The sequence below is a fragment of the Scyliorhinus torazame genome, chromosome 12, assembly GCF_047496885.1.
Source record: "Scyliorhinus torazame isolate Kashiwa2021f chromosome 12, sScyTor2.1, whole genome shotgun sequence".
Lineage (NCBI taxonomy): Eukaryota > Metazoa > Chordata > Chondrichthyes > Carcharhiniformes > Scyliorhinidae > Scyliorhinus > Scyliorhinus torazame.
Genome location: NC_092718.1, coordinates 39,250,467 through 39,262,949, shown reverse-complemented (window position 1 = coordinate 39,262,949; position 12,483 = coordinate 39,250,467). Strand labels below are relative to the sequence as shown.

The 12,483-nt window shown below is 49.3% G+C and overlaps 1 protein-coding gene across 1 annotated transcript in view; it reads left to right on the top strand.

Annotated features, from left to right (window-relative positions):
* aqp9b (aquaporin 9b) overlaps positions 1 to 12,483 on the top strand; it is a 142,966-nt gene that overhangs the window by 85,780 nt on the left and 44,703 nt on the right. Inside the window, exons 3-4 of the mRNA XM_072470715.1 lie at positions 11,380 to 11,517; positions 11,600 to 11,718. Coding sequence (XP_072326816.1) covers positions 11,380 to 11,517; positions 11,600 to 11,718 — 257 coding nt within the window. The remainder of the gene's footprint in view (positions 1 to 11,379; positions 11,518 to 11,599; positions 11,719 to 12,483) is intronic.

The window sequence follows — 12,483 nt, the reverse complement described above, 5'->3', positions numbered from 1 at the left end:
CTTAAAGGTACTCTCACATGACACCTCCCCCCCCAAAAAAGAAAATAAACCACCAACTTCAAGATGGGTTCATTTTTCACCTTTTCACTGTCCTTTAAGAAATGCACACAGTAAATATACTTTTTTGTTTCAAAAAACAACACACGCAAACAGGTATAATAATATAGTCCATTTTTGTTCTTCTTCCTCCAACTAAAATCCTTCTCGATTGACTGTCTCTTTGAACAAGAAACTCTCTGCATGATCCATCCATTTCTCTACACCTCGGCATTTCTCTTTAAAGTCAGATACTTCAGTTCAATCTGATCACAGAGTCCCTTGCAATTCTCCAACACATGAGCATTGGTTATCACAGCTTTCAGACCATCAAATGTCTGTTGAAACTCCGCTGTCCATTGAAATTTTCGACGTTTCTTCAGCAAGTCCATCAGTGGAGCAATCACGCTACAAAACGTTTGCACAAATGTTCGATCAAATCCACTCATGCCAAGAAATTGCATTATTTCCCTTTGTCTAGAGCAGTGTTCTTCAAACTTTTTTCCCGGGGACCCATTTTTACGACCCGGCCAACCTTCGGGACCCAACCCGGCCGATCTTCGCGACCCACGCCGGCCGACCTTCGCGACCCACACCGGCCGACCTGCGCGACCCACCATTTTCTCTTACCTTGTTTGCTGCTGACAAAAATGGAGGAAATGTTTTTGGTCCCTTTGGCCCTCGTACACGCTCCTCCAATGGAACCTGTTGGATGAAGGTGAAGCCTTCCGGTGTCGGAAAGTATGGAGTCTTTGTCTGAGTTAAGTACCATATTTTATTATATTATTATTATTTTTAATAAAAATTTAATTTAGTTGTTAGCCAGATCTTGGTAGAAAGTAAGAGGAATGGCAGGGAAGGGAGTGCAATGTTCCTCCTGCAGGATGTTTGAGGTGAGGGATGCAGTTAGTGTCCCTGCTGATTTTACCTGCAGGATGTGCTGCCATCTCCAGCTCCTCCAAGACCGAGTTAGGGAACTGGAGCTGGAATTGGAAGAACTTCGGATCATTCGGGAGGCAGAAGGGGTCATAGATAGCAGCTTCAGGGAATTAGTTACACCAAAGATTGGAGATAGGTGGGTAACTGTAAGAGGGACTGGGAAAAAGCAGTCAGTGCAGGGATCCCCTGCGGTCGTTCCCCTGAGAAACAAGTATACCGCTTTGGATACTTGTGGGGGGGGGGACTTACCAGGGGTAAGCCATGGGGTACGGGCCTCTGGCACGGAGTCTGTCCCTGTTGCTCAGAAGGGAAGGGGGGAGAGGAGCAGAGCATTAGTAATTGGGGACTCTATAGTCAGGGGCACAGATAGGAGATTTTGTGGGAGCGTGAGAGACTCACGTTTGGTATGTTGCCTCCCAGGTGCAAGGGTACGTGATGTCTCGGATCGTGTTTTCCGGGTCCTTAAGGGGGAGGGGGAGCAGCCCCAAGTCGTGGTCCACATTGGCACTAACGACATAGGTAGGAAAGGGGACAAGGATGTCAGGCAGGCTTTCAGGGAGCTAGGATGGAAGCTCAGAACTAGAACAAACAGAGTTGTTATCTCTGGGTTGTTGCCCATGCCACGTGATAGTGAGATGAGGAATAGGGAGAGAGAGCATTTAAACACGTGGCTACAGGGATGGTGCAGGCGGGAGGGATTCAGATTTCTGGATAACTGGGGCTCTTTCTGGGGAAGGTGGGACCTCTACAGACAGGATGGTCTACATCTGAACCTGAGGGGCACAAATATCCTGGGGGGGGAGATTTGTTAGTGCTCTTTGGGGGGGTTTAAACTAATGCAGCAGGGGCATGGGAACCTGGATTGTAGTTTTAGGGTAAGGGAGAATGAGAGTATAGAGGTCAGGAGCACAGATTTGACGTCGCAGGAGGGGGCCAGTGTTCAGGTAGGTGGTTTGAAGTGTGTCTACTTCAATGCCAGGAGTATACGAAACAAGGTTGGGGAACTGGCAGCATGGGTTGGTACCTGGGACTTCGATGTTGTGGCCATTTCGGAGACATGGATAGAGCAGGGACAGGAATGGATGTTGCAGGTTCCGGGGTTTAGGTGTTTTAGTAAGCTCAGAGAAGGAGGCAAAAGAGGGGGAGGTGTGGCGCTGCTAGTCAAGAGCAGTATTACGGTGGCGGAGAGGATGCTAGATGGGGACTCTTCTTCCGAGGTAGTATGGGCTGAAGTGAGAAACAGGAAAGGAGAGGTCACCCTGTTGGGAGTTTTTTATAGGCCTCCTAATAGTTCTAGGGTTGTAGAGGAAAGGATGGCGAAGATGATTCTGGATATGAGCGAAAGTAACAGGGTAGTTATTATGGGAGACTTTAACTTTCCAAATATTGACTGGAAAAGATATAGTTCGAGTACAATAGATGGGTCGTTTTTTGTACAGTGTGTGCAGGAGGGTTTCCTGAAACAATATGTTGACAGGCCAACAAGAGGCGAGGCCACGTTGGATTTGGTTTTGGGTAATGAACCAGGCCAGGTGTTGGATTTGGAGGTAGGAGAGCACTTTGGGGACAGTGACCACAATTCGGTGACGTTTACGTTAATGATGGAAAGGGATAAGTATACACCACAGAGCAAGAGTTATAGCTGGGGGAAGGGCAATTATGATGCCATTAGACGTGACTTGGGGGGGATAAGGTGGAGAAGTAGGCTGCAAGTGTTGGGCACACTGGATAAGTGGGGCTTGTTCAAGGATCAGCTACTGCGTGTTCTTGATAAGTATGTACCGGTCAGACAGGGAGGAAGGCGTCGAGCGAGGGAACCGTGGTTTACCAAGGAAGTGGAATCTCTTGTTAAGAGGAAGAAGGAGGCCTATGTGAAGATGAAGTGTGAAGTTTCGGTTGGGGCGATGGATAGTTACAAGGTAGCGAGAAAGGATCTAAAGAGAGAGCTAAGACGAGCAAGGAGGGGACATGAGAAGTATTTGGCAGGAAGGATCAAGGAAAACCCAAAAGCTTTCTATAGGTATGTCAGGAATAAGCGAATGACTAGGGAAAGAGTAGGACCAGTCAAGGACAGGGATGGGAAATTGTGTGTGGAGTCTGAAGAGATAGGCGAGATACTAAATGAATATTTTTCGTCAGTATTCACTCAGGAAAAAGATAATGTTGTGGAGGAGAATGCTGAGCCCCAGGCTAATAGAATAGATGGCATTGAGGTACGTAGGGAAGAGGTGTTGGCAATTCTGGACAGGCTGAAAATAGATAAGTCCCCGGGACCTGATGGGATTTATCCTAGGATTCTCTGGGACGCCAGGGAAGAGATTGCTGGACCTTTGGCTTTGATTTTTATGTCATCATTGGCTACAGGAATAGTGCCAGAGGACTGGAGGACAGCAAATGTGGTCCCTTTGTCCAAAAAGGGGAGCAGAGACAACCCCGGCAACTATAGACCGGTGAGCCTCACGTCTGTAGTGGGTAAAGTCTTGGAGGGGATTATAAGAGACAAGATTTATAATCATCTAGATAGGAATAATATGATCAGGGATAGTCAGCATGGCTTTGTGAAGGGTAGGTCATGCCTCACAAACCTTATTGAGTTCTTTGAGAAGGTGACTGAACAGGTAGACGAGGGTAGAGCAGTTGATGTGGTGTATATGGATTTCAGCAAAGCGTTTGATAAGGTTCCCCATGGTAGGCTATTGCAAAAAATACGGAGGCTGGGGATTGAGGGTGATTTAGAGATGTGGATCAGAAATTGGCTAGCTGAAAGAAGACAGAGGGTGGTGGTTGATGGGAAATGTTCAGAATGGAGTACAGTCACAAGTGGAGTACCACAAGGATCTGTTCTGGGGCCGTTGCTGTTTGTCATTTTTATCAATGACCTAGAGGAAGGCGCAGAAGGGTGGGTGAGTAAATTTGCAGACGATACTAAAGTCGGTGGTGTTGTCGATAGTGTGGAAGGATGTAGCAGGTTACAGAGGGATATAGATAAGCTGCAGAGCTGGGCTGAGAGGTGGCAAATGGAGTTTAATGTAGAGAAGTGTGAGGTGATTCACTTTGGAAGGAATAACAGGAATGCGGAATATTTGGCTAATGGTAAAGTTCTTGAAAGTGTGGATGAGCAGAGGGATCTAGGTGTCCATGTACATAGATCCCTGAAAGTTGCCACCCAGGTTGATAGTGTTGTGAAGAAGGCCTATGGAGTGTTGGCCTTTATTGGTAGAGGGATTGAGTTCCGGAGTCGGGAGGTCATGTTGCAGCTGTACAGAACTCTGGTACGGCCGCATTTGGAGTATTGCGTACAGTTCTGGTCACCGCATTATAGGAAGGACGTGGAGGCTTTGGAGCGGGTGCAGAGGAGATTTACCAGGATGTTGCCTGGTATGGAGGGAAAATCTTATGAGGAAAGGCTGATGGACTTGAGGTTGTTTTCGTTGGAGAGAAGAAGGTTAAGAGGAGACTTAATAGAGGCATACAAAATGATCAGGGGGTTGGATAGGGTGGACAGTGAGAGCCTTCTCCCGCGGATGAATATGGCTGGCATGAGGGGACATAACTTTAAACTGAGGGGTAATAGATTTAGGACAGAGGTCAGAGGTAGGTTCTTTACGCAAAGAGTAGTGAGGCCGTGAAATGCTGCAGCAAACAGCCTAAAACAAAAATAAAAAGCTGACAGGCAGCCCAGCTCCACCCACTCTCTGACATCACTGCAGTAGTAAACACCCATTTCTTAAAGGTACTCTCACTACAGATATTTATATACACACCCATTTATAAACACCCATTTCTTAAAAGTACTCCCACAAGACAAAGGTAAGTGCGGCTTGGTGGAAACAACTTACTAGAGAGACTTGAGCACATAATCTGGGGGCAGCACGGTAGCACAGGGATTAGCACAATGGCTTCTCAGCGCCAGGGTCCCAGGATCGATTCCCGGCTTGGGTCACTGTCTGTGCGGAGCCTGCACGTCCTCCCCCTATCTGCGTGGGTTTCCTCCCGGTGCTCCGGTTCTCTCCCACAGTCCAAAGATGTGCAGGGGTAGGTGGATTGGCTATACTAAATTGCCCTTAGTGTCCAAAAAAAAGGTAAGGTGGGGTTACGGGGATAGGGTGGAAGTGTGGGGATGAGGTGGAGGTGCGGGCTTGGGTGGGTGCTCTTTCTAGGGGCCAGTGCAGACTCGATGGGCCGGATGGCCTCCTTCTGCACTGTAAATTCTGTGATTCTGTGATCTAGCCTGACACTGGCTGCAGCGCAGAACTGAGGGAGGTGCCGTACTGTCAGTGATGCTGCCTTCTGGATAGGCGTTAAACTGAGGTTCTGTCTCCCCAACCCCCCCCCCTGTAGAAGGAAATTATTCAAATAAAAATACCGGTGGGGTTAGTGGTTGGGTTCTGGAGCGTCTGGACGAATATATACCTCAATTGGCATCACTAGAAAGAAACCGATTATCCGATCATTATATCGTTGTTGCCTGAGGGACCTTGCTGTGTGCAGATTGGCTCCAATATTTCCCTCCATTCCCTGCTGTGACTATAGCCGGAATTTTACTGGTGTACTGTGGGTCCCTCCGCCAAGACTAATTATGGGTTCCGATCCCACACAGGCCAATGGTGGGACCAGAGTGGAGATACTGCCAGGTCCACCATTCAATTAAGGCAGGTAAGTAATCTCCCACAATAAGCGGATGACTCAATCAGAGGGGTAGATAGAGGTGGCCATTGTTGAGGGAAAGAGGGGGCGCCCCCATGTTGAAGAGCTCACAAAGGGCTGGCGATACATTTTGTGAATATGCCCGGGCCAGGAAGGCATGTTCCGACATTTTTAAATATGTTTATGGGTTTTGGGTGTCGCTGGCTAGGCCAACAATTATTGCCCATCCCGAATTGCTCTCGAGAAGGTGATGCTGAGCTGCTTTCTTGAATCACTACACTCCTTGAGGTGTAGGTACACCCACAGTGCTGTTAGGGAGTGTGTTCCAGGATTTTGACCCAGTGGCAGTGAAGGAGCGGTGATATATTTCCAAGTCAGGGTGCTGAGTGGCCTGGAAGAGAATTTGCAGGTGGAGGTGGTCCCAGGTATCTGCTGCCCTTGTCGTTTTAGGCAGTAGTGGTTGCTTTTTTGGAAGGTGCTGGTGAAGGAGCCTTGATGATTTGCTGCAGTGAATCCTGTAGCTGGTACACACTGCTGCCACAGTTTGCCAGTGGTGGAGGGTGTGAATGTTGAAGGTGGTGGCTGGGGGTGCCAATCTGAGGGTTGCTTTGTCCTGGATGCTGGTAAGCTTTCCGAGTGTTGTTGGAGCTGCACCCATCCAGGCAAATGGAGAGTATCCCATCACACACTGACTTGTGCCTTGTAGACGATAGACAGGCTTTGGGGTCAGGAGGTGAGTTATGCTCAGCAGAATTCTAAGTCTCTGACCTGCTCTTGTAATCTCAATATTTATATGGCTAGTTCAGTTCAATTTCTGTTCAATGGTAACCCCTGTAATGTTGATAGATTCGGTGATGTTAATGCCATTGAACACCAAGGGGTGATGGTTAGATTCTCTCTTGTTGGAAATGGCCATTGCCTGGCATTTGTGTGGCGGGAATGTTACCTGCCACTTACCAGCCGAAGCCTGAATATTGTCCAGTTCCTGCTGCATTTGGACATGGACTGCTTTAGTATCTGAGGAGGCAAATAGTTCTGAACGTTTAGCAGTCATCAGCGAACATCCCCACTTCTGATCTTATGTTGGAGGGGAGGTCATTGATGAAGCAGCCGAAGATGGTTGGGCCTATGACACAACCCTGAGGAACTCCTGCAAGTGATGTCCTGGAGCTGAGATGATTGACCTCCAACCACCACAAACATGTTCCTTTGTACCAAGCATGACTCCAACCAGTGGAGAGTTTCCCCCCTGATTCCCATTGACCCCCAGCTTTGCGAGGGTTCCTTGATACCCATACTCAGTCAAATGCTGTTTTGATGCCAAGGGCAATCGCTGTCACCTTGTCTCTGGAGCTCAGCAATCTTGTTCATGTTTGAACCAGGGCTGTAACGAGGTCAGGAGTTGTGTGACCCTGACGGAACCCATAGTGAGCGTCAGTGACTATCAGAAGGAGAATGTTCCAGCAGCAGAGACAAAGTTACAGGGGCGGCCATTTCTGTTGGGGTCCGCTCCATGGGATGCGAGCAGGAATGCAAAATGGCCATGTAAAGGCCAGTTAATTGGATTAATTACCCGCCCAACACCCGCTGTCGGGCAGTGTACCACTGGCCTTCCTCCACCATTTTACCAACCGCTCCTCTTAGTCCATCTCCTGGCCATGTTTCAAAAGTACTTCCCTGACAGTGGAGCACTTTGGGAAATCCTGAGGTGGTGAAAGATGCTATGTAAATTATCATCCTCTCTTTCTTTTCCTAGCCTTACAGCAAATTTATGGATATGTTCCAGCACAATTAAGAATGAGAGCTCAGCGGAATAGCATTTAAGCTGCACTCCATGGTAATGGTGCAGTCTGATGTCCATTCATCATTCATTCATGTAGATTAAACAAACATTTAGATACCAAAGCGCATTGAGCGTTTGCTAAAAGAGCAGATGTTCAAAAAACATGAACTGGGTGTTTCCTTGGTGTGTTTGAATTGGGTCTCTGATAACAGTTTGAATCCTATGATGAGAGACCGAGTAAATTGGGCCTACATCCTGTAGAGTTTTGAAGACTGAGAGGAGATTTCATAGAACCATACAAGACTCAGAAGGGGTTTGATTGTTTCCACTGGTGGCCCAGTCTCAGGATGTGGGGGGCCGATCGTTTAGGCACGGTTGCACAGTGGTTAGCACTTCTGCCTCACACGCTAGGGACCCAGGTTCGATTCCAGCCTCAGGTGACTGTGTGGAGTTTACATGTTCGCCCATGTCTGCGTGGGTTTGTTCCGGTTTCCTCCCACAGTCCACAGATGTGCCGGTTAGGTGGATTGACCATGCTAAATTGCTCCTTAGTGTCCAAAGATGTGCAGGTTAGATTACGGGGATAGGGCAGGGGAGTGGGCCTAGGTATAGTGCTTTTTCAGAGGTGCAGGCTTGATGGGCCGAATGGCCTCCTTCTGCACTGTATGGATTCTAAACTGTTGTGAATGCTCCATCGTTGAAAGCATCCAAGCCTGTGATAGGCAGATGTTTAGTCTCTCAAGAATGATTACTAGTGGCAGGAAAGTGCCTACAATCAGCCCTGATCTTTTTGACTGGCGGAGCATGGTCGATTGGTTATTTCTGTTCCTATTTCTTGAGTTCCTGCTTCTGATATACTTGCAGTGAGGATCCAGTGGTGGACTGGGAGCAGCAAGGAGGAAGGTCACAGTCATTAATACCTTTTGTTAAAATGTTGCTGCTGGCCTCTGATTTTGAAAATGAACAGTTGGCAGCGAGACTTGTTCAAGAAGCAATCAGAAGGGGACCTTCCATGAGCATAGAGACAAAGCCAGTCGTGTACTGGCACACCAGCGGAGAAAGCAGGCCGCCATGAGGGAAATAACGCAGGTGAGGGACGGGAACGGCAAGCTAGTCACAGCACCAAATAAGATCAACGAGGCCTTTGTGACCTTCTACAGGGCTCTGTACATCTCCGGGCCCCTGAAGGTGGACTCGAAGATGAAATGTTTCTCAAGGGGCTGGAAAGCCCATCAGGGGGAGGAAAAGAAATGGGGACTGGAAGCACCGCTAGGACTAGGGGAGGTCATGGAGAGCAGTCGGGGAAGGCACCGGGTCCGGATCGATGCCCAGTGGACTTCTCTAAAAGGTTTGCGGCAGCACTGGTCCTGCGCTGTGGGAGATGTCAGCGATTCACTGTCAAGAGGGGCCTTGCTGCCTACACTGGCGTAGGCCTCAAAACTGCTGATCCCAAAAAAAGACAACCACCCAACAGAATGCAGATCATATCGACCCATCTCACTCCTGAACACCATCGCCAAAGTCTGGCGAAGGCTCTGGTGAGGCGACTGGAGAGTTGCGTGCCAAAGGTAGTCCTGGAAGATCAAATGAGATTTATCAAGAGCAGACAGCTAAGAGCGAACATCCGGCACCTGCTGAACGTGATTATGACCCCACTTGGGGAGGAGACACCAGAAGTGATCATCTAGACGCAGAAAAGACCTTCGACAGAGTCAAATGGAAGTAGCTCATGGAGGTGTTGGAACGGTTTGGATTTGGGCCACGGTTCACGTCGTGGGTGAATCAACTGTACAGCTACCGGCTCTGAATACATCCGGCTGCACAGAGGCACAAGGCCAGAATGCCCAATGTCCCCATTGCTATTTGCTCTGGCAATCGAGCCACTGGCTCTCATCCTCAGGTCGTCGAAGGGGTGGAAAGGCATCCAAAGGGGAAAGAGAGAGCACAGAGTCCCACTCTGTGTGGATGACCTGCTCCCCTAGTCAGCATGGGAGGAGTAATGGAACTGCCAAACCACCTCCTCTACCACTGGGCTGCAAACACAGAAAGGGTACGGGGGTGGGTGAGAGAACCAGAGGTGGAATGGGTGCGAATGGAAGAGACCTCCTGTATGGGGACAACCCTCTGAGTACTGGCCACGGCCCCACTCCCATCTCCCCCAGACAAATGCGAGAAACCTGGTGGTGGTGGTGGTCACGTTAAGGACCTGGAACCAGCTCAGGCACCATTTCAATCTTAGTCCAATGACCACCAGGTCCTACATCTGGAAAAACCATAAATTCTTCCTGGCAGCAATAGACCCGTCCTTCAAAACGTGGAGACAGGACGAAGGGGTGGAGAGAGGACGAAGAGATGCCGACATTAAGGGACCTGTACGGAGACTGTAGAGGTAGAGTACAACCCTGGAGGAACTAACAGAAAAGCTCCAGCTCCTGAAAGGGAATGAGCTCCGGTACCTACAATTAAGGAACTTCCTCCACAAGGAGACCGCAAAGTTCCCCAGCTACCTGGACACACTCTACTGGACAGACTACTACCATCAGGTGAGTTAGGGGATGGCAAGTGCGCCAACATTTACGGACAAATGTTAGAGGAGGTAATGGCCTCCCTGGACAAAACATGAGTTAGATGAGAGGAAGAACTAGGCATAGAGATAGGAGGAGGACTCTGGATCAAAGCACTGCATAGGGTGAACTCCACCTCCTGAGCCTAACGCAGCTAAAGGTGGCGCACTGGGCACACTTGACCAGAACACGCATGAAGGGGTTCTTTTCGGGGGTGGAGGACAAGTGTGAACAGTGCCAGGGAGGCCCGGCCAACCACACCCACATGTTCTGGTCCTGTCCCAAACTTGTCGGGTAGTGGACCGCCTTTTTCGAAGCTATGTCCGGGATTGTGGGAGTGAGGGTGGAGCCATGACTGCTAGTGGTAGTTTGTTGAGTGTGTCAGAACAGCTAAGAGGGGCAGACGCCCTCGCCTTTGCCTCCCTGATCGCCCACTGGAGACTCCTGCTCAGCGGGAGATCAGCAGCGCCACACAAGGCCTCAGGCTGGCCGTCCGACCTGGCGGAATTCCTCAAATTGGAGAAAGAAAAATTTGCTCATCAGGGGACCGGAAGAAGTCTTCCACAATACATGGAGGCGATTCACCAACCTCTTCGAGAACCTGTTTGTGACCAGCAGCCAACGATTGGCCGGAGGTGGGGGTGGGGCATGGGTGGGTGGGTAGGGAGGGTAGGGGGGTGGAGAGAGAGACAGTGGGGGGGGGGGGGGGGGGCGGAGGGGGTGCGGTAGCCAATCTAGACAGGAGAAAAGAAGAGGGGGGGAGGTGAGGCAAGGAAAGGAGGCAACACAGAGAATCCAAGGGAAACAAGTACAGGGGGATTAAAGGCGTGCTGAGGATGGGGGGAAAACCATTGATGCTGCCACGGCAACCAATAGGTTATGCCTTTGTTACCTCAATCACTCCCCTAGTATGTTCTAATACAAGGGGGCAGCATGTATATAGTTAATGGTATAGCTGCTGTTGCCGATCATTTGGATTTTACTGTTAATATGCCTCGTGTTCCTGTGTATGTTTCCTGTGTTTTCTTATCATTTCTTTATGGTTAAAAATACAAACGAAAATCAATTTTTAAAAAACTTTTAAAATAAAGAAGCAATCGGAAGAAACTCTTTGGTTCCCTTTCGAAACTTGGGGCGGGGGTGAATGTCCTTTGTGAAATGTCTGACATCGGCTTCTGAGATGACCAGTCATCTTCACACGTGTCATTTCTTAGACTTCGCTTGATGCCAATGGATTAACATACTTCTGAGCGTTTCCCCGAGCTGTGAGTCGAAATAGTGGACCTGCGCAGTATGACTGCCATGTGGTTAATGTATGGAATGTGATAGCTATCACTAGACAATGTGGTACAGAATATGGATCTGCCCCCCCACCCTGCCAAACAGTAAATATGTCTAATATTGTTACAGGGGCACATCTGAATCCTGCTATTTCCCTTTCCATGTGTGTGTTGGGAAGGCTCCAATGGTTGAAACTGCCTGTCTACTGCATTGCTCAGTTTATTGGAGCCTTTGTCGGTTCAGCGACAGTCTTTGGGCTTTATTACGGTAAGTCCGTCATTTTTAAATTTACACTTGAGAGACCAATGGAAATCCCCGCCTGCTCCAATAACCTTTGTGTGCTTTTTAGATGCATTCATGGCTTTTGATGGCGGAAACTTGGCAATAACGGGCCAAAATGCAACAGCGCAGATTTTCTCCTCTTATCCAGCTCCACATTTATCCTTTGCGAATGGCTTTGCAGACCAGGTAAACACAGAATCCTCCAAACTAACCCTGACCCCCTTCCTTGTCGACTGCTTCTGGCATGTTCCATTTTTCACTCCTTTTCATTAATGCGAGAAGCGCTTTGGGAAACATCCAGTAACTGCTGCCACTGGTGAGTTCGAAGTTAGTTGAGTGCAGTCTGGGGTCATGCATCTTTTTCATTTCCTCACACACCCCATGGGAAGCACACGCTCTCTGTATCGGATCAGAAATGTGGAACTCCAACCAATTTGTGACTCAGTGGGATGAAGCTTCACCACGTTGTAGCAGCCTGCATCCCATTTTCCCTTCTCTTGTTGCGCATTCCGCCCTGTGCAAATTAGCTGCCACAATTGCCTCTTCCAGTTTAACTCAAAGTGTGAAGTGTATGACGTGAAAGGAGCGAGATACGGGGCTGGATTCTCTGCCCATCAGGCCTCCCCCCAGTACTTGATACCGCCACCCCCCACCAGAGCGGCTGCGGACTGAGTCCACAGCCGCCGCGCGAGAGCCCCGACCGGCCAGACTTGGTCAGAACCATGCCGTCGGGAATTCTGCCGGTCGGGACCGGATCATCGCTGGGAGGGCCTCTGGCAGTGGCCCCACAGCCATAAATCGTGTGCGAGCAATTCTCCAGGGACCAGAGAATCGCGGATGCGGTGCCGGACCCATTCCTGTCGTAGAAGTAGATTCTCCGCCCCAGCGCCAAACACGATTTTGGTGCGGGGCTGCGGAGAATCCAGCTCACGGTCTTTACTGAGACACCGA